The sequence below is a fragment of the Microtus ochrogaster genome, chromosome 10 (genome assembly GCF_000317375.1).
Source record: "Microtus ochrogaster isolate Prairie Vole_2 chromosome 10, MicOch1.0, whole genome shotgun sequence".
NCBI lineage: Eukaryota > Metazoa > Chordata > Mammalia > Rodentia > Cricetidae > Microtus > Microtus ochrogaster.
In genome coordinates this window covers 47,349,799-47,371,446 of record NC_022016.1, presented here as the reverse complement: position 1 = coordinate 47,371,446, position 21,648 = coordinate 47,349,799, and the positions used below count along the sequence as shown (strand labels likewise).

General features: G+C 53.3%; 1 protein-coding gene across 1 annotated transcript in view; it reads left to right on the top strand.

The window, feature by feature from the left end:
- The window catches only part of Hspg2 (heparan sulfate proteoglycan 2), a 102,355-nt gene that overhangs the window by 25,131 nt on the left and 55,576 nt on the right, over nucleotides 1-21,648 (top strand). The window contains 12 exon segments of the mRNA XM_013348417.2: nucleotides 8,973-9,108; nucleotides 9,937-9,978; nucleotides 16,003-16,112; nucleotides 16,205-16,263; nucleotides 16,686-16,846; nucleotides 18,672-18,800; nucleotides 19,045-19,296; nucleotides 19,380-19,499; nucleotides 19,974-20,105; nucleotides 20,301-20,445; nucleotides 20,533-20,684; nucleotides 20,791-20,937. Of these exon segments, the coding sequence (XP_013203871.1) occupies nucleotides 8,973-9,108; nucleotides 9,937-9,978; nucleotides 16,003-16,112; nucleotides 16,205-16,263; nucleotides 16,686-16,846; nucleotides 18,672-18,800; nucleotides 19,045-19,296; nucleotides 19,380-19,499; nucleotides 19,974-20,105; nucleotides 20,301-20,445; nucleotides 20,533-20,684; nucleotides 20,791-20,937 (1,585 nt within the window).

The window sequence follows — 21,648 nt, the reverse complement described above, 5'->3', positions numbered from 1 at the left end:
GAGAGGCCAGTGCCCCGCAGCAGCAGGGCTGCCAAGAGCCAGAGAACCTGAGACGTAAGGCAGGCCGGGGACAGGAGGTGGCACGTGAACACTGCAAGCAGTTGGCACCGGCTGTGCTTGGCAGACAGTGTCCAGCCCCCAGGGACCTTTCTGCTGTGCAGCCCTGCCTGGAAGCTGTACCCACCACCATCCTTGACTCTACCTGGCCTAAGGGTGGGGTAGGAACACTTCCCAAAGGGATTCCTGTTTGCTCCCTGGAGCTGGACAGTAGCTACCCCAGCCTCCAGGAGGGTGCTGTTCTTGGGATGTGTTTGGGAGCCTAAAGGGAGTATAGGCTCTGTGGGGAGTGAGAACCTTCAGGGTCCACAGCGCCGCTGCTGAGGGCCAAACATGGGAAGTGGGAAAGCGCCCAGCGTTGTTTCCCTGGTGCCCTCTACCACACATACCCTCTGCACTGCGCCCTCCTGCCCCCCGCATGCCACAGGCCCTCCTGCCTCTGAACCCGTATGCCCTCCTACATCCAGCATCACGTGCCCCTGCTCCACATCCACTCAGGCAAAACTTCTCAAGACCAGCTCCTTCTCTGCTCCCTGGCTAAGTGAGGGACCTCTCTGTGTACCCCCAGCCTCTGTCCTTCCCCCACAACCCTTCTCACACGACGTTCTCTTCACTGGGTGACTAGTCTGAACCCCACAGAGTTCAGAGAGCTCATGTAGTCCATCCAGGCTAGCCTCAAACTCACTACATGACTGAGGATAGCCTTGAACTCCTGGTCCTCCTGCTTCTGTCCCCTAGGTGTTGGGATTGCAGTTGCACACAACCATACCCAGTTTATGGCTTTGCACAAAACCTAGGGCTTTTGATGGTTTTGAGGCAGGGTCTCCCTGTGCATTCCACTGGCCTGAAATTCACTATGTAGATCAGGCTGGCCTCTAACTCCCAGCAAACCTCCTGCCTTTATTTCCCCAGTGCTGAGATTATAGGTCTACACTAGCACACCTGGTTTGCTTCACCCCTCTATCTGGGCCCGGCAGAACAGAACTCAGGAAGTGGAGGTCGAAGGGACGTGAATTCAGTCTTAATGGGCAGGTCTGGCTGGTGGCACACTGTACCTTGAGCATCCAAAGATGGAGAAACCAGGTCTGCCCATCTAGAATGTGGCCTGCTGGCCTGAAATCAAGGTGTCTGACTGAGTGGTGGTTCTGGCTCTCCCTACTTCACTTCCAAGTCTCCCAGTATGCAGAGATCTCATGCTTTCTCTTATCCTGTCTGATCAGAAGCCATTGGGCATTGACGCCAGCCCAGCTATGTACGAGGGGTGTTAAGCAGTGAGCCCCTCAGGGCCTCCTGGGGTAGGGGGTAAGGCTAGCTGGCTGCAGAGTTGACTGCCCACGCTTCTTCATGTGCCCCAGATTCCACTTGCTAGCCAGGCAAGGTGGCACGTATCTGTGGTCCCAGTACTCTGTAGGCTGAGGCAGGAGGATCACCACAGGTCTTAGTCCAGCCTGGGTTCAATAGTTTCAGGCTAGCCAGGGGTCTGTAACGAGACTGTGTCCAAAAAACAAAAACAACAACAAAAAAAAACAAACAAACAAAAAAACAAAATAAAATGATTTTAAAGAGCAAAGCACAATAACAATAAAAGTCGCCACCTTCCTGGTATAGATAGCAACCAAAGTGGGCCGGAGTGAGCCCTGTGCATGGATGACTGGGACCCCCTGAAGCTGCCATAGGGAAAGGAGCCGGAGGACGGTGCTGCTCAAAGCCACACCATAAAACTTCCAGCCCCAACCAATTTGCTGTCCCTTGGCTTGTGCCAAAAGGCCTAATGGTCCTCAGGGTTTCCTGGTGCCCACCCCCACCTGGAATGCAGCCTTTTCAGATTCCAGGCCTGGGAGAACAGGTGACAAAGGTCAAGCAGGGGTCTCCTGGCCCCTGCTGCTGAGCTAGTAGGGGCAGGCAGGTAAGCCCAGAGTCCTGGATTTCAAATGTAGTTCCTATTAGCTGTGTGACCTCGACAGGTGGCTTTGCCTCTCTGTGCGTGGCTTCCATACTTGTTATGGATTTGAGTGCTAATCACCCCATGAGGACCTTAGGCTGGCACCCGGTGCACGACGGCATTCTGAGTGTCCACCCTTGGCCTCCCTTGAGGGAGCGAATTCTTCCCAGCTGAGTGCCTGGCAAAGGTCCTGCTTGCCGCCTTGAGGGCCCAAGTGTGAGAAACTGGCAGGCCTCCCGAGCGGCACGGGCACATGGGCCTGCCAGAAGAGGCACAGCCACCTCTCTTCCGGCCCGGCGCCCCTCTCAGACTGCCAGGGGATTAAAGGCATTTGGGCCTTTGTGTTGTGCTTACCCGCCCCTGGCAGTTTGCACGGCAAACTGCTGCCCCAACAGATTCCTTCCCCTCTGCCGTCTGTTGCCCTCGACAGGACACTGGACAATGTGGGGAGGGGCGCCTTGGCCCTGTCCAAAGACCTGGACTGGAGCGGAGGAGGTTGTGTTTGATGAGGTCTTCCTAGGCATCATGGCAGAGCTGCCAAGGTTTAGGGCTGTGGCCTGTGAACCGTGGACCATGGCAGAAGGAGGCAAGTGGTCAAACCCACCCCCACTGTCTCGGGATTCTGATGAGGTGAGCTCACTCCAGCCCCAGATGCCTGGAGCCTTGCCCTGGGCAGCCATAGCCACCCTGGGGACTGCTTGGAGGGGGAGGGGCTCAGAACTTCCTGACCAGCTGTGGGGGCGGAGGGGGCTCAGTTCCAGACCTGGTCCATGAAGACAGAGGCTGAGAGCTGGCCACCCAAGGCATGTGAAGAATGTCTTCAGAGAAGCCCTGGCAGCCTTCGGAGTTGGCAGGTAGCTGGAAAAGAAACCCAGCTAGCGCTGTGGCTCACCCCAGCCTAGGCCCTACCGTTCCGCCAGCCTCTCTCATTCCAAACCAAGAGGTGACCCCGGGCCTGAGCTCACAACCCACCTTCTGCAAGCATCACTCACCCGTCAGGCACACCCACCCTCTCCTCCACTCTGACCTCCATTTTCGACACTTGCTGGATAGCTGCGCTCCACACTGCACCTGCCTGATTCCAGGTACAGATTCCCCTCTCTGAGCGTCAATCTCCACACTCATCAAATGGAAATAGGTTCACAGTGGCACGGAAACTCGTGGGGCTGGAGGTAGTTTGGCATCTAGAAATGTTTCATTCTGAGAAAGGAGACCCAAACCACTCACCAGCTGTGACATCTGCAGTGGGACCTGGGGCTGCACCCCACAATCAAACATGACTATTGCTGCCGAAATCACATAGCTCAACTGGTTTCAGTGTCTCAAGCCTTAACACTTGGGAGGCAGAGACGGGGAAACTTTGCAAATCTAAGGCCAGCCTGGTCTACACAGGGAATTCCAGACTTGCCAGGGCTAGACAATGAGACCATGTCTGATAGACAAAAACAAAAACATACTGAGCACAGTGTCTTATTCCTGTAATTCCAACATTGTGGGGCTGGAGGCAGGAGGATGATGACTTCAAAGCCCAGCCATTCTTATCTCTACAGTGAGTTTGAGGCCAACCTGGGAGATCTTGACTCAAAAACAGAACAACAGCCAAAGAAACCCAGAATAAAAACAAAAGAATTAGGCGTGATTGAACATGCCTATGTTCTCAGCCCTTGGGAGGCTGGGGCAGGAGGGTTTATGCCAGCCTGAGCTACATAGTAAAACCCTGTTTCCAGAAACAGCAGGAAGAACTCTTAGGTTTTCCTTTTTTGTGGGTACAGAATGGTGTCCCTGTAACATCAGGCCTGTGGGGTTTCTGTGAGGATGTATGATTGGTCTATATGGTGTGTGGGAAGGGCTTGACCTAAGAAAACCTCTGTGAAGTCTGGCTGTGTGTGGGTGGGTGTGTGGTGTAACTCAGGGTCTCATGTTTGATCAATGAGCATTTTTCCCTCCTGGTCACCTCCCTGGCTCCTCGGGCTCTTATTGTTCTCTCTCACTGCTGTCACCAACTTTGAGCGGTCTTGTGTAAGCTTTGAACAGTGCACCCGTGCCTTGTCTAGTTTTTTCTTTTGTTTTCCCAAGACACGGTTTCTCTGTGTGACCCTGGCTATCCTAGCACTCACTTCTGTAGACCAGGGGGGCCTTGAACTCACAGAGATCTGCCTGCCTCTGCCTCTTGAGTGCTGGGATTAAAGACTTGCACCACTACCGCTGGCTTCCTTGTCTGATTTCCATGCCTTATGTGTCTTTCCACTCCGAGAGCATCCTAGCCAGCCTTGACTCCCTCTGTAGCCTCATGGAGACTAGAAAGAGTGGCCTAGTTTCTGTCCCTTCTTTCCTTATCCCTCTGGACCTAGAGGCATCTCCATGTGTCCTTTGTCCTCACCAGGAAAGCCTAGTCACACACCCATTATTTGAGAGTGGTACCTCGTGCCACCTGCCTGGGTTCAGAGAATAGCTGCCACTGGGGACCACCCTGCCTATATCCTTGCCTCAAGTAGTTGTTCCTAGCATGTTAGAACAGACTTTGGCCTTGGCCTGCATGAATCATACCCCCTCACCCCCGCCTGTGCTATCCCCCAGCAACCTACAGGTCTGGAAAATCCCCCTCTCAGTTTGGCTCCTTCCTTACTGGCTCAGATCTCCCTCCAGCCCTGCCTGAGTGCTCCCGTTCCTCTGGGAGGAAGCAGGGCTCCCGCATGGCCGGAGACAGGCTACAGGGCAGGAAGCCTGGGTTCTATTTCTGCCTCTGACCTTGGAGCTACCCATGGGCCTCCTTAGGACTTAAGGAACACACTGCATAAGCCCAGACTGCTGCCAGCCCAGCACCCACTCTGGGCCATTCAGGTTGGGGATGGTGTCTAGGGGGCATCCTGGTATTGCTGTCTGCTTTGTCCTTGAGGCCTCCATGAAGTCAAGCTCAGTGTTTCAGCCTTGTCTGGTTAGCACAGATCTTGGAGCAGAGGTTGGCCCACTGTGACTAGGCAAGATCTTCCCCATAGGCCTCGATTATGTCTGTGAGGGCCGCATCCCATTGCCCCACTACCTCAGCGGATCTTTGTGAGCTGTCGTTCTCCCAGTGAAGTGAAGAAAGGGGCTCTGAGAGGGAGTCCTGGGGTCCTCAGCACTCAGTGGTGAAAGCCCAGGCCTGGGAGCCAGGCCACCAGATCTCCAACTCCTCCAGTTAAACCCATCTTCCTCTGTCCCATCTGGGCATTGCTGGTGTGCAGGGCACAGTCTGTGAGCGAGTGAGCACTGACTCTGACTATCCCCAAGCAAAGATTAGGCTGGCCAGCTCTGAGTCCCTTCTACCATCAGGTGTCCAGCCCGACTCTGCTTTTTCCAGAGCCTCTTTCCCTCTGGCTCCGTCTCTTCTCCCAGATGTGAAACACAGCTGCTTTGAGATGGACAGCATTTTGCAAATAAAGTCTCTGCCCCTGGCTGCCTTGTCACTCACTGAGGGCCCTGGCTGCCCTTGGGTATTCAGAACCTGGGGAGGGAGCTATAAGCAAGAGCAGCTGGCATGCACAACCTGGGTGTCTGGAGCTGGGGGACTTCTGACTCAGTGCCCTGCACTCTTGGCCTTCCTGCAGATGTGTGTTCCCGACATGTTTTTCCCTGTTGAATCGCACTTCGCTATTTCCTGTCCAGTTCCAGGCTGTCCTCCCCCACCCCCTTCCTCCCTACGAAAGCTCTGGACCTCGCTTAGGGTTTCCTTTCCAGACGACAGTGTCTGAGTAGGGCCAGGAATCCGCACCTCATGTTTCACCCCCGTAGCCTTGCTCGCGTGGGCATTGGGAGGGTGTTGAGCGTGCATGACACAGAGACTCTTATCTGGAGAGGACCCGGGGACGTCTTCTCTCAAACCGCCTGCTCTCCAAACCGCGCCCTGCACGATCCCTAGCCTCTTAGTCCCTTCGCTTCACTCAAGGCCTGCTCAACACTCTCACCCTCCAGCCGCCTCTACTCCCAGGTGGGGAAGGAGACAGAGCCTCTGGTCCTGTTTTCAGTGGACTGTCAGAGTCCCCTGGGCATGCACAGCTCTGTCAGACCTGTGTTGAGAAGCTGCCTCGGGCTCTGAGAAGGGGACAGGAAACCTTTGTTTTTCACCAGCCCTGGAGGGTGTTTTTGTTTGTTTTGTTTTGTGCTTTGGTGATGGTGATACTTGGGACCAAAGCCAGAGGGCCTTACTCATATGAGCTTTATAACTGAACTCCTGAGATGTACCCTAGCCATTTTAAAAATTTGTTTATTTATTTACTTATTTTTGGTTTTTGTTTGAGACAGAGTTTCTCTGTGTAATAGTCCTCGCTGTCCTGGAACTCACTTTGTAGACCAGGCTGGCCTCAAACTCACAGAGATCTGCCTGCCTCTGCCTCCCAACTGCTGGAGTAAAAGGCATGTGCCACTTAGCTGACATTGTTTTTTTCGTTGTATGTGTTTTTATTTTTATTTTTTTTTTAGACACCATTTTAATAAGGCTTAGGCTGGCCTTGAACTCATGACCTTCTTGCTTTGACCTCTTGAGTGTTGGTGTTACAGGCACGTGTCACCATGCTCAGTTACTGGTCCTGAAGATTCTGAAGCCACATATCTGTATGCATAGGGACATAGACCACAAGTCCTTTGGCTACTGGGCAAGAATGAGCCCTTACCTGGTGGAGAGATAAGGATCAGGTGGTGGCAAGGCTCTCTGGCTGTGAGGATAGAACGGTAGGCAATACTAGGGTGTCTGGTGGAGGCAGTGCAACTCAGCAGCCGAGTGATGCTCAGTCCCTGAACCCAGGAGTCCCCAGCCCAGGGATGGGCTTGGGGGCAGGAGATACACATAGGTCTGTGGGTTGGGTCACAGCTGTGATCTCTTACTCATGTGTTCAAGGATTGCTTGTATTTGCTGAGAAAGTGGACCTAAGCCAGTCACTGCTCTGTCTTCGGGTTGCTTCTGTCTAGTGATGGTACAGATGGCCGCGGTGTGAGCCTACCAGGACCCCGGACCCAGCCAGGGCAGAGGTGGCCTTGAAAGACAAGGAGTCTGGATATCTCTCTAGAACCTTCTTTTTTGTCTTCCTTGTGACGCCCAGGTGACTCAGAGTAAAATGGGCTTGCTTCAAGCCTACAGGTCATTAATACATGTGAGCCTGAAACATACACCGGAACCATTTCCCCAAAATGTTTTGAGTTCCTTCCGACCCACTTTTCTAGTCTACAGTCCAGGGAAATTGCTGATCTGTCCTTTCCTACCCTTTCCTACCTCAGGTCCCCATAAGTGGACACATGATCCTCAGGTCTTTTGTTATCTATTAAGCCTGTCACTTTGCACAGGAACTGAAGGTCATTCTAATTGCCAGGCACAGCCATCACGTGTGTGTGCGTGTGTGTGTGTTTTGTGTGTGTGTGTGTGTGTGTTTAGACAAGGTCCTAGGTAACTCAGCCTGACTTCTACCTTGCTGTGCAGCCAGGGTTGACCTTGAACTCCTGATTCTCCTGCCCTTACCTGCTAAATTGAGATTATAGGTGTGAGCCACTACACCGGGGTTACCCTTGTTTTTTTTTTCTGGGCACTTAGAGGGATGATGGCTAAGAGAGATAGATGTAGAGGGTAATAAAATTTGGTCCAAAAACAGGGGAGGACATCGTGGCAAAGGGTCCTGTAGCATCAGGCATGGGGAATGTGGACAGTATGGAAGTGCAGTTTTCGCTTAGCTTGGGCCTTGCTACCTGGTGTAGCTCTTTGGTTTTCACAGGCAACTGGAGTTATTTCTGTCCAATCCAGGCTGCTCAGACACTGCTGAGCCCCGGTAGCGCCTGAGGCTCTTTTACCAGGGATTCTTGACTGTTCTGGGGCCATTGAATACTGTATTCCTGTGCCTGGGGCCTCTCAGCCTTTGGGCTCCCTGAGTGGGTGGTTTTCCCCTCCGTTACCTGGACAACGCCTTTGAAAACATCTTGAAACGTCTTGATATTGTCCCAGTGCATGCAGGCATTCACTGTTCATTGCCATTTCTTGGAAAAGTCTGGGTAATGGATACGGGGGCTTCCTTCTTGCTACACATACATATACACACATGTGCACACACACACACACAAGCACATACACTTGCACGCACACGCACACACAAGCACACGCACACACCTCCAGCTTTCCTAGGACAGATGACACACGTGTGCATACAAGCACACGCATAGACACACACAAACACACACACCACACATACATACACACCACACACACATACCACATACACTATACATACACACACATGCACATATACACACAAGCACACGCGCGTGCGTGTGCACGCGCACACACACACCCACCCTGCTCCAGCTTTCCTAGGACAGATGCCTCAGATCCAGATGAGTTTAGCATTAGCCTGAGGTCATGGGGAGTTGCTGTCTGTCTCGCCTCCTTTCAGACTAACTGCAGGATGCTCCGCAGTGGAATGTGCTGCCTGCAGCCAGGCTTGGACACTAGACCTGGTAGGGAAGGCCAAGGCCTGAGGATGAACTGTTATAGATCAATCCCCTCACGTCTGCCTCTGTCCCTTCTAAAACACTTAAAGTGGCCACACTTTTCTACCTGCTTATGTCTCTTGCCTCTGCTGACCCAGGTCACCCCATACCTACCTGTGTCTCTCCCCTTGCCCACTCATGTTTTGGGTGTCCCTAATGTTCTCCAAAGAAAAAGAAGCCACTTTTTACCAAGTCACCTTCCTTTTGCTGTCTGCTTTATCTGACGAGTCCTTGAGAATCTGCGCAATGAGCTCTGGCTTTGGAGGCCAGAGGTTGGTGAGCTTTGGGGAAATTGAGTCCCAAAGAGTGATTCAGGCTCCTCCTGGCTGTCTTAGCCACACAGTGAGTCTAACAACCCTGTGGGCCTTTGGGATGGATTGTTGGGTTCCCTCTGAAGCAAGGAGAAGGGCCTTGGAGTTTGACAGTTAACTGGAGAGGGTGACTCACGGACTGTCATCTCCCACAGGTGACGCACGGCCTGAGGGCGTATGATGGCCTTTCCCTGCCTGAGGACACAGAGACCGTCACAGCTGGCCACGCTGGCTGGACCCACTCATACCTCTCTGACGATGAGGACCTGCTGGCTGATGATGCATCAGGAGGTAAGTTGGGGTCTCCCTGGAGGGAGGACCGCTCCTTCTGCCAGAGCTTCTGAAAGGCCCATGAAAGTCACCCCAGATGGGACCTTAAAAGATGGACTGTAAATTGAGTGTGGTGGTACATATCTAATTTAATTTCTAAACTTGGGAGCTCAAGGCTAGCCCCTGTATACATGAGTTCGAGGCCAGTCTGACATAAATAAGACCTTGTCTTAAACACACACACAGATAAAGGTTGGTGATATGGTTCACTGGGTAAAGGTGCTTGCCACCAAATCTCATGACATCAGTTCAATCCCAGAACCCCAGAAGGAAGGAAAGAGCCAACTAGAGCCTCCACATACTCACTGTGACTCATGTGTGGTCACAAACACATACACACTAATAACAAATAAGTACATTTTTTAAAGCAACAAACAAATAAGATATGGATATGTGTGTCCTGAACCCTGGTCTCATGATTCTAGTGTCCTCTAGTTGCAATCTCCATGACCCTAGGCTGGCCACCACTCTTCTCTGCCACCTGGAGCCATCAGGACCGATGGGGAAGATAGCTGACAGTGCACAGTAGGGGACACTTGCCCTCTCTCCACCTTACCTCCTCCTTGTCCCTACTTGGAGGTCAGGCTCCTCTGTCCCATCCATCAGCTAGATGGTCTCTGGAACTTGGGGCCTCAGTCCAAACTAACTAGGCATGGGGTGGGAGTAGGGTAGCTATTCTAGGTTGGAAAGACCCTTTACCACTGGGCCAGGAGTCTATAGTAGTGCCCTGGACCATGCTGGTGCTCAGTGAGTATTTGATCCTGAACCAAGTCTCCCTTTTGTGTGCAGATGACCTGGGCAGTGGAGACATGGGCAGCGGGTTCGAGATGGGTAAGTGGGGTAAGTTGCTGAGCGGAGCTCCAGAGCAGGCCTATTGGTTGCAAAGGCCCAATCTCTTGGCTAAAGACCGAAGGGTCCTGAGAGATGATCCTGTGGGGACCGTCCCTTTTCTGTCGAATGGCAGTCATTGAGTTGATGGGCGAGCACCTACAAGGTTGGGAATGGCCAAGTTTGGCTAGTTTCCTATGTCACCAGCACAAAACTCAGGATAGTGACCCCCAGAAGCTCAGTTCTGATTGGGGCTTAAGTCAGCCTGCCTCTCGGTGTTCAAAGTGGTTAGATAGATCCAGGACTGAGGTCATTGTCCCGTAGCTGGTAGAGCAGGAGAAACTGCTACATCCGTATGTCTGAGGGTGGCATCCTACCTGGACCACTGCATGCAGGACTGGCTCCTGGATACCTGGCCAACTATGACCTCATGGCACCGGGACATGATTGCTGCCTGAAGTTTTCCTACCCATAGGTCCTTGCAGGGCCACAGGATGCCTAGTACCTGGCTAGGGACAGAAGGCAGGTGGTGTTGTGGACATGAGCAATATCCCAGGGTGGGCTTATGTACCCTGGGAACTGCCTCCTGATGAGGCTTTGGTCTATCTAGTTCAGTGGTTCCCAGCCTGTGGCTCACAACCCCTTTGGGTTGTATGCCAGATATTCTACACATCAAATATTTATATTATGATTCATAACAATATCAAAATTATAGTTACTAAGTAGCAACAAAATAAGTCAACATCGCATGAGGAACTGTATTAAAGGAGTCACAACATTAGGAAGGTTGAGAACCACTGATCTAGTCCCTTCTAGAGCACCTAGGGCCTTCCTGGGTGATGCCTTCTGCACTATGTTTCCTTTTCATGCTCCTTGGCAGCCACTTCTCCTCTGAGATGCTGAAGTGTGGGCCAGCAAGATCAGAGGTAGGGCAAGCCAGGAGAGTTCAAGCCCAGGGACTTGTCTTTCCTTTGTGGCATGTGGCAGGGCCTGAGCTCTCCCGTCCCAACGCTGCACAGGTGACTGCCCTTGAGGCTTGGCCAGCCAGCTAGACTTAGTCCTGGGAGGCACAGACGTGCATCCTGATGGCCAAGGTCTTAGTGTGTATCGCATTGGCTTGTTCAGGACCTGTGCCCTTCCTGTGCAGGCAAGAAAGGCTGCGCTGACTCTGATAAGGCCTTGCTTGGATTGTCCTCCTTGACTTGACGCTAGAGCCCAGCCCCTGAGATGTTTCTTTCTTTTTTTGATTTTTTGAGACGGGGTTTCTCCGTAGCTTTTTGGTTCCTGTCCTGGAACTAGCTCTTCTAGACCAGGCTGGCCTTGAACTCACAGAGATCTGCCTGCCTCTGCCTCCTAAGTGCTGGGATTAAAGGCGTGTGCCACCACCGCCCGGCTCCTGAGGTGTTTCTTTCAGACAGGCAGGACTGTCTCTCAAGCTCCTCCCAACTTCATCTGGACCGCACCCTTCACCCCTGGATCTGCCTCACTCCTCTCCTTTTCCATTCCAGCTGCTAACATTCCTGTTAGCCTCCCCCGCTCTCCATCTGGGGGCCTGGTTTGGCCACTGCCTATTTCTCCATCTCTGTGGAAACGTCTGTCCACTTTCTCCTTGGCTGCCTATCTCCACCTCTACCACTGTGTCTTCCCTCTCTCCTCCCCATCCTTGTCATTGTCTAGACGCTCCTCTGCCATCTCCCTCCTCTGCTTTCTGTATATCCCTCCCCCAGTGTCTCTGGCTCTCTGTCTCCTTTGCCTTGTCTGCCTGTCATTGTTCCGAAGACCTCTTTCCCAGCTCCCCCTTGGCATTCAGTCCTTTTTTTCTCCCTGTGTTCCTCTGCCCAGCCCACCTTGGCCAAGAGTCACACAGGAAGTGAGAGGCACAGCTCTGAATAAAGAGCCAAGGCCGGGCAAGTACCTGTGCCTCCCCACCAGGGTTCCAGATTGGAACATGGTGCTGGGACCCTGCTGTTCTTCCTCTAGGGGTGCTGGCCAGGATGCAGCCAGGCTGTAGAGTTGGGAGCAGCTTGTCTCAACCTCTGCATAGGCTGGTATGCTGTCCACCCAAGCATCCCACTCTAGAGACACAGCCCAGTCTTGATGAGGACTTTGCTGAGCAGGAATGGGTGTTTGGAGCTGGGGTGGCCCAGTAGGGGTTGGGGTACGTGCCTCCCACTCACACCGGGACTCTGCAGCTTAATCTTCCTCTGCTCCAGCCTCCCATCTCAGTGAATACATTAGCCAGGGTCAGAGGCCAGGTGGGGGAGGCCTAGTCAGGACAGATGTCCAGAGCATCCCCTCTCCCAGGCAGCCTCACAGGTCCAGCAATCTCAGTCCCTCGGCTCTGGGTGGGGTCTCAGCTCAGGCTAGTGACCCACCCAGGGTGCTCACCCTGGATCGCCTCTGCTTTGGGACCACAGAAAGGGGTCAGGCTGGAGGACTCCAGCCCTTCCCAGGCCCTGGTAAAAAGGGGCTTTGTGGCACTCTAACACTTCGGGAGTGGGCACATTCCTGGGCAGAGGCCCGGCCTCCTCACCCGAACTTGGCCGTGGGTTGAGGCCAGGGGCCGGGGTGGGGGCTCTCAATGGGCCTCTGTGCCTGCACACAAGAGGCCTCTGTGGTGGAGCTCACATCCCCACACTCCACCCACAAGCTCCACCTACTCAGCACCCAGGAGCCGAGCCCCACCACTGGCTGTGGTTTAGAGCAGACATGGTATCCCCTCACAGTGTACGATCCACTCCGGTACCTGGCCCGGTACCCCAAGGACCCTATTATTTTGAGCTGTAGAGGGAGAGCACCCTGGCTTGGAGTCTGCACACCTCTAGGCCTGAAGGATAGAGAGTAAAGTGGAAGAAGGCCCCTCCCACAATGTCACATACATCCTGACCAGATGTCACACGTACTCACTTCAGCCTCAGGGCCTTTGCGTTTGTCAATTCTTCCGTGTACAGTGCACTTCCCAGACACTGCAAGTGCTTCATCCCTTTCCTTCAGGGAGACTGCTTCCTTGAAACCAGGCTGGTCTCGAACTCACAGAGATCCCCCTGCCTCTGCCTCCCGAGTGCTGGGATTAAAGGCGTGCGCCACCATCGCCCGGTGTGGAACTAGCTCTTGTAGACCAGGCTGGTCTCGAACTCACAGAGATCCGCCTGCCTCTGCCTCCCGAGTGCTGGGATTAAAGGCGTGCGCCACCACCGCCCGGCGATAGTCCGATAGTCCACACGTTCTTACCCGTTTGATTTATTTTCTTGCTCCCAGCAATAGAAGCTGCGTTCCCTGGGGATGGGAAGTTCTATTGTTTGAGTCCATCGCTGTCCCCCTGCCCTAGAACACCACCTGGCACACAGTAGACCCTCCACACTGCTTGTGACTCACTCAGATGCTCTTCCAGTCTAGGGCTGGTCCTAGGGCTTGTCCTGAAGATCTGAGCTAAAAGTCACTGTCCACCCTGCTCCCTTGTTGCGCTCCAGGAACCAGTAGCCTTTGGGGTGGGCACTGTTGGCCTCGGGTTATAGATGCAACAATAAATCTCAGAAACGTCCCAGGCCATCAGTGGCCGTTCTGCTTCACAGTGAGGCTCTTAACTGGTTAGCTTCCCTACCTCCATGCCGTGACAGTTGGTGTCACGTTGTGCCCACTCTGTGCCGGGGAGTGTTCTGAGCACTGTGCACACACTTCAGACTACTTGGTGATTCTTATTAATCTGATATTTATAACCCATGTTAAACTCACGAGTACACAAAAATATTCTGTATATACATAATAGGGACTTAAGGAATTATTGGGATGCTGGTCATGGTGACACATGCCTTTGATCCCAGGATTCAGGAACACCAGAAATTTGAGGTCACCCTAGGCTACATATTATATTTGATCTTAGTTTGGGCGACACAAGATCCTATCTCAAAAAAAAAAAAAAAAGTTAATTTGAGACCCTGACCCTGTCTCAAACAACAACAATGGCAAACAAGTTGCGGAAAGGGCTTTATTGAATAAGAGCATTGCTGGGCCACCCGGGAGGTAGCGGCAGGTGGATCTCCGTGAGTTCAAGAGCAGCTTGGTCTACATAGTGAGTTCTAGGACATTCAGGGCTATGTAGAGAGAGACTGTCTCAAAAACAAACAACCCAAAAAAAAAAAGCATACTTGTTGCCTAAGCATGAGGCCCTGAGTTCAAATCCTCAGCATCCTTGGTCTGCCCTTTAACCCCAGCTCTGATCAGAGCAGAGGCAAAATGACTGGGGCTTGCTGGCTGCCAACCAATCCTCAGGTTCAGTGAGACACCATGACCCTGTTTCAAGGGAAAAGACCAGAATGATAGAACAAGGCATTCCATGTCTTCCTCTGGCCTTCCTGGGCTCATGGGCACATGCACCTGCATATACATGTGCATCACACACACACACAGTCACATGCATGAGCACGTGTGCACATGTGTGCACACACCCAAAGAAATAATTGAGACTATGGGAGAGTGTGTTCATCTATGTTCACACACCATTCTCTTGTGTGATGTAGGATATGGCATAGCTTGGTTTGGTCATTCTTTGTGTCAGGCTCTATGTGTATGTATGTGTGTGTGCATGTGGGTATGCTTGTATGTACACATACAAACGTCTGACTCATTTGCTAATAGAGAGTTGAACCCCCATTTCTAACTCAAGAGCATTGTGCTGCTCAGCCATCCTTCCCTGTGACAAAAGACCAGAGATAAGCGACTTTTAAGGAAGAAAAATTTATTTGGATTCACTGTTTCGGGGATTTTAGACCTTGACCACTTGACCCTGCTGTTCTGGGCCTGTGCTGGCACAGTGTACCATGGTGGCTGCGTTTAGCAGAGGAGTCTGGTTCGCCTAATATTGTCTGGGAGGTGGTGGTGGGGGAGACATAGAAGAGCTGAGTCTCGATATCCCTTTCAAGGCCAGGCCCTCAGTGACCTGACTTCCACCCCTTAGGTTCCACCCCCTACAGCAATAGCAACAAGCAGAGGCTGGGGAGATGACTGCAGGGTCTACAACTAGCCGGGTGGTGGTGGCGCACGCCTTTAATCCCAGCACTGAGGAGGCAGAGGCAGGCGGATCTCAGTGAGTTAGAGGCCAGCCTGGTCTACAGAGTGAGTTCCAGGACATCTAGAGCTACACAGAGAAACCCTGTATCAAGGGAGACTTGAGATTCAAACCCTAGCCGACTGCTTATCGGTGGCTATAAACTGTGTCATATACATCCTGTTCTGACGGGAATAGTTGTATGTTATAGTCATGTCAGAATGGCATGCATTTATTTGGCCATGACACACAGATAGTCCCTTGGGTCTTGAATGGGTAGGGTCCTCATTTCCTCCTGGAGCCCCTGGTTTGGTGGGGCAGGGGGACAGGTGACCATGCTTCTCCTTTCAAAGTGCCAGCTCTGCACACAGGAGCAGTGTGGGGAGCTGAGCATCCTTTACCCCAGGCAGCAGCCCTGGGATATAAAGGTGGTTGACTCTCTCCTCCCCACGTATTATGAAGAAGGAATGAGACTTGCTGAGGTGGGTCAGTATCTGAAGTAGCCGACTCAGGACTTGAGAATTCCTGTGGTGTTGGGTGGCCCAGGTGTACCCAGCACAGTTGAGGTGACAAGGGAAGGAAGGTTCCCAGTGTGGAAAGTCGAGGTGCTGTGAGAGCCCAGAGTGGGGGCCCCACACCAGCCAGGGCAGCCCTGATGTTCTTCTCAGATAATATGGTGGCTGAGCTCAGTCCAGAAGGATGAATAGGGACCGGCTGGGAAAACATCACGATGAAGGGGTGATCCTCGTGCTAGCCATACCCTGCAAACTGCCCCTTCCTGTCAGCCTCCTCTGAGTCCTGGGCAGGCCTTTCAGGTTGCTGCAGGCTACGCTGTCGCAGACAGTGCCGGGCCTTTCTGTGGAAACACAGGTGTCTGTCAGCCTGTGTGGGAGTCCAACCCCTTATTTTCAGTCTGCCAGCTGGGCTCCCCCACCCATCAAACTGGGCCTCTTCACCATGACATTCCACTCTCTCTTCCATAGTCTATTTCCGGGCTCTGGTAAATTTTACTTGGTCCTTTGAGTACAGCCCCCAGCTGGAGAATGCGAGCTCCAAAACATTCCGAGAGGTGTCGGAGGCCGTGGTGAATAAGGTATGAGGTACCTGGGGTTGGGGGGCGCCCCGGGGGTGGCAGGGCAATACTAGAGTATGTGGGAGGCATTTGATGGCGGTGTATCTCCACAGCTGGAGGCAGAGTATATGAAGATCCCGGGAAACCAGATCGTCAGCGTGGTGTTCATCAAGTGAGATGGGTTCCTGGGGATGGAAGGGGTGGTGAGCAACCAGGAGGGGTCAGGGATGGGAAGCGGCTTGGCTCCCAAGAGCAGGGGAGGGAGGGTCGGAAGGGATGAACCGTTTTTGGTTTTTTCTGAGACGGTGTTTCTGTGTGTAGTAGCCCTGGCTGCCCTGGAACTCTTTCTGTAGACCAGGCTGGCCTCAAATTCACAGAGATCTGCCTGCCTCTGTCTCCCAAATGCTGGGATTAAGGTTGTATATCACCACTGCCCAGCAGGGATGGGTCACTCTTGATGGAAATTCAGAGAGCATAGATGGGGTATCCTGCTCCAGAAATGGCCCTACCCTAGGTGCAGGCTGCCTAGGCCCAGGACTGGCCATGGTAGGAACTTGGCAGAGGTATGGAGATCATAGACCTCTTTCTCTTTAGGGAGCTGGATGGCTGGGTCTTTGTTGAGCTTGATGTGGGCTCCGAAAAGAAATCGGATGGGCCTCAGATTCAGGAGGTCCTGTATAAAGTGGTCTCCAGCGGCTCCATTGGCCCCTACATCACCTCTCCCTGGGGATTCAAGTTCCGACACCTGGGCAGAGGTGAGCCTGTCCTCCAAGCTGGGGTCGTTCCTCCAGTTTCTCAGACTCTGGCCCCTTCTGGTGTCTCTACCTTCGGTCTTCTTAACTAAGACTAGCATACCACTGGAGACAGGATACTCACTCCATCCGGAGCCCCAGCTTACCTGTCTTTCTGCTTGGTTAGAGCCAGACTGCTCCCTCCACCAGGACCCATGAAGCTGTATCCTCACAGACCTTCGTATATTGACAGTAGCTAAAACTCCCCCTTCATTCAGCACTTCCCAGTCAAAAGACATTGGCATTCAGCAAAACCAGCAGTTGTAGGGCTGGGGAGGTGATTCAGCAGGTAAAGAAGTGTTACCTTGGCACCCATGTGACCCCAAAGATGTGGCAGCCCATCTATATAATTCCAGCTGTCAGGAGGCAGAATCAGGATCCCCAGAGCAAACTAGCTAGCTAGCTAGACTGCAGAACAGCAAGCTCTGATTCAAGAGAGAGACCCTGCCGTAGTATAAAAGATGGTGACCAATCAAGGAAGACTGTCAGTCTCAGGCATGTCACATATATGTATGTGTATCTTTATGATATGTATCTATACATGCAAACACTCTCACACACACACACACACTCTTTTTTTTATACCTAAAACCCATCATTCTCAAGCACCAAGTGAGTGTAGGCCCTGTTCACAGGGCCCTGATACCTAGCATCCACTCAGGCCTCCCAAGTTCCACGAAGTGTTCCTCCTGTTTTCAGGATGAAGGAACTGAGGTTCAGAAAGGAAAAGCGGTCATCCACACCAATGGGGATGCAAACCAGATCCCGTGTGTGTGCCGCTCTCTCTAGAACCCATGACAGATGGGAAATGAAATATAAACCGGTCCAGAGAGGACAGGAAATGGGCCCAAAGTCACAGTCTCAGGTGCATAAGCTAGACCTGGGTGCTCAGGGTCAGCCCATGTTTCCTGTCACTCTGCCTGCTGTCCTGTCTGACCCACTGAGTCTTTCCTGGGCCAGTTCTGGTTCATTCCTCATAGGTTGTGGTACTCACCCCTTCTCCAACGCAGCGTCCTCACTGAGCGGGCTCTCGCTTGTCATGTTATGTGCCTCTGACTCAGTGAAGCTCTAGATGGGACAAACTCCAGCCCCACAATGGTGTCGTCTAAGGGAAAAACCAATAGTATGCTATCAGCTCCATCGTTCTGCATGTAAAACCTCTATCAGTGCACCCCAAAATCAAACTTGCTCTGCTGGGTTTTCAGACCCAGGCCTAAGTTTGCCAGAGACCTAGTAATCATTCTCACCTCACTGAGTTCTCGGGGCGGGAGGGGGCAGCGGCAGGCTCGGCTCGGGCCTCGGTTTCCAGGTCCCTGGTGGGATAGTTGCTGACTATAGCTTCCTTTCCAGCACAGACCCCCCCGCCATCCCCAGCTGCTGTGGGGGTCACAGTGACACCAGGTGAGAGTATGAGCCTGACTGAGGTCCAGGGGGTTCCTAGAGAACCTAATAGATGGAGGGAGAAAAGGAGGACAAAGGCCACATGCCTGCCTCCTCCCACTGTCTATTGCCCTCACTGGGCCAGGCTGTAGCCTGCACGCGTATGGCATGATAGCTGCATGCGTGTGGCATGTCACCTGTGTGAAGGTCCACGTAAGGAGTTCTGCCCTGTGCTCCACGTGTGCCATGTGTGTGCCCACCAAGCGCTTCTTGCTCCTGCTGTCTGCCACAGTGGCCTGACTTGACACCAGAGCCACTTACAGCCATGCCTCGACTGTGCTGTCTGTTACAACCCTAGCTGCCTCAGCCTGCTGCCTGACTTCCCTCCTGCCTCTTCCCCCACCAACAGTGCCCTGGTTCCCAAGGGTTTGCACCGAGACGGAGTTTGCTTGCCACAGTTATAACGAGTGTGTGGCTCTGGAGTATCGCTGTGACCAGCGACCTGACTGCAGGGACATGTCTGATGAGCTCGATTGCGGTGAGGAGGTCTTGGGAACCTCGAGGGGTCCCTAGTGGCCTTCCCAGGGTCGGGCTACATCTGAGTCTCTGGGTCATCTGGGCTGTACGGGTTTGGTGCAGGCAGAGAGGTCTGGAGAGGGTGGAGATGGGGACACAGTGATGGCAGAGGCTGGTTGTGGATTGGACTTCAGGGAGTGTGGGGGACTGTGGGGTGAGGGGTGAGAGCCACCCAGTCACTAAACATCAAGGGATTCTGTCCACAGAGGAGGCCGTCCCAGAGCTCAGCTCCTTGCCACCTGCTGTTGTGAAGGTGTCACCTTTACCAGAGGCAGCCGCAACAGCTCCACCGCCAGTCACGCATAGGCCTCAATTTCTGTTTCCCAGCGTGGCTGTGCCCGTGCCCGCAGCCTGTGGACCCCAGGAGGCCACATGCCACAGCGGGCACTGCATCCCCAAAGATTACCTTTGTGATGGTCAGGAAGACTGCAAGGATGGCAGTGATGAACTGGACTGTGGTGAGGACCGTGTAGGGCGGGGGCATGGGGACTGGACTCTGGTCCACCAAGGACTGCCATGACTCCCTGTCTGGTCCACACAGGGCCCCCTCCACCCTGCGAACCTAACGAGTTCCCCTGTGGAAATGGACACTGCGCTCTCAAGTTGTGGCGCTGCGATGGAGACTTTGATTGTGAGGACCGCACAGACGAGGCCAATTGCCGTGAGTACAGCAGGCCCCACTGTGCCCCTGTCCCTCTAGTCTGTGTTCGTCTGTTCCCTGCTCTGGGAGGTGTGCTGGCCTTATTAGTCAGCGAGGGACCCTGCAGACAAACATCCAAGGTCCTCTGTGTTTGGAACTGCGCTAGCAGACAGCCGCTGGCCATGTCTCTCCTGCTTTGCCGCATTTGAGTGACCACTAGTCTTTTCCTTGTCACTGTGCTGGTATTGGTAAGAAAACCGGATGAGCAGATCTCTGTGAAGATGGCGTCCTGGACCGGTGTGTGGGTCACAGCCTAACCCATGGGCTGCTCAGTCTATTTTATGCTGTTGTATCAGAATGCTAGAGCCTGGTCACTTTATAACCCATTGGATTTGGCTCAGTTTTGGAGGCATCGTAGGTAACTGAAAGTGGGAATGGAGCCGTGTTGCCCTGCAGACAGTGCCCTGTGCTCACTCCACCTGGTTTTGTCCCCAGCCGTCAAGGAGCCTGGGGAAGAATGTGCACCCACACAGTTCCGATGTGTCTCCACCAACCAGTGCATCCCTGCCAGCTTCCACTGTGATGAGGAACCTGACTGTCCTGATCGCAGTGATGAGTTTGGCTGCAGTGAGTGAGGGGCTGGGGGTGGGATGGGGATGGGGATGGGGGTGGGGGTGGAGAAGGGATGGGGTTAGGGATGAAGTGGGATGGCACTGGGTGGGTACCACTTTCCATCTGTTTTCTTAGACCAGTCTCCACTCTCCCAGCACTCCCTGCCCTAATTGCTGATTAAACACTGAACTCCTGCTCTCCTGTCCCCAGTGCCCCCCCAGGTGGTGACCCCTCCCCAGCACTCCATCCAGGCTTCCCGGGGCCAGACAGTGACTCTCACTTGCGTAGCCATTGGTGTCCCCACACCCCTCATCAACTGGAGGCTCAACTGGGGCCACATCCCTGTCCATCCCAGGTGCGATGCAGGTGGGAGTGGCCGGCCTGTGGAAGAGGTGGAGTCTGTGGCTTACACCTAACCCACCACTCTCTTGGGGCCTACCAGGGTGACAATGACCAGCGAGGGAGGGCGTGGCACACTGACCATCCGAGATGTGAAGGAGGCAGACCAGGGCGCATACACCTGTGAAGCCATGAATGCACGTGGCATGGTGTTCGGCATTCCAGATGGCGTGCTGGAGCTCGTCCCACAGCGAGGTGCTGTAGGCGGGTGGGCTGGTGGGTGTAGGGTGGGCGACTGGCACCAATACCACAGTACTTCCTGCTGGTGGCCAGCCATAGCCTCTTCCCTGCCTTCCAGCAGGCCCCTGCCCCGATGGACACTTCTACCTGGAGGACAGTGCCTCCTGCCTTCCCTGCTTCTGCTTTGGTGTGACCAACGTGTGCCAGAGCAGTCGGCGCTTCCGGGACCAGATCCGGCTGAGCTTTGACCAGCCCAATGACTTCAAGGGTATGTGATGGGTGGGCTCCAGGCTCCCGGGAACCTGGGACAGATGTAGAAGGACCAGGGCCAAAGAGCAGGGAGTAACCCAGAAACACTGAATTATGTCAGAAAAACCTTTAGGACAAGCCAGATCCCTGTTTGTAGCCTCAGACTGTAGGGAGAACAGACTCTGGATCCTAGGCCCTGTGTCTGCACACACACACACACACACACACACACACACACACACACTACTAAAAAGAGGGCTGGGAAGATGGCTGAGTCAGTGAAGTACTTGCCACAAATCCCGGCACCCTTGAGAAAGCCAAATACAATAATATGAGCCTGAAACCCCAGCCCTGGAGAGGCAGAAATGGAAGGACTCCTAGGGGTGTGGCCAGTCAGCCTAGTTCCAGGGTCAGTGAGAAACCCTGTCTCAAAAAAAATAGTTGCAGATTTGGGGAAGTTGATATATTAAGAGCGCTTGCTGCTCTTCCAAAGGATTTAGGTTCAGTTCCCAACACCGGTTAGGCAGCTCACAAGCACCGGTAGCTCCAGCTCCAGGGAATCCAACATCCTCTTTTGAATTCTGCTGGCATCTGCACCTATGTGTGTATACATACATTAAGAAAAGAAAATAAGGGCTGGAGAGATGGCTCAGCGGTTAAGAGCACTGCCTGCTCTTCCAAAGGTCCTGAGTTCAATTCCCAGCAACCACATAGTGGCTGATAACCATCT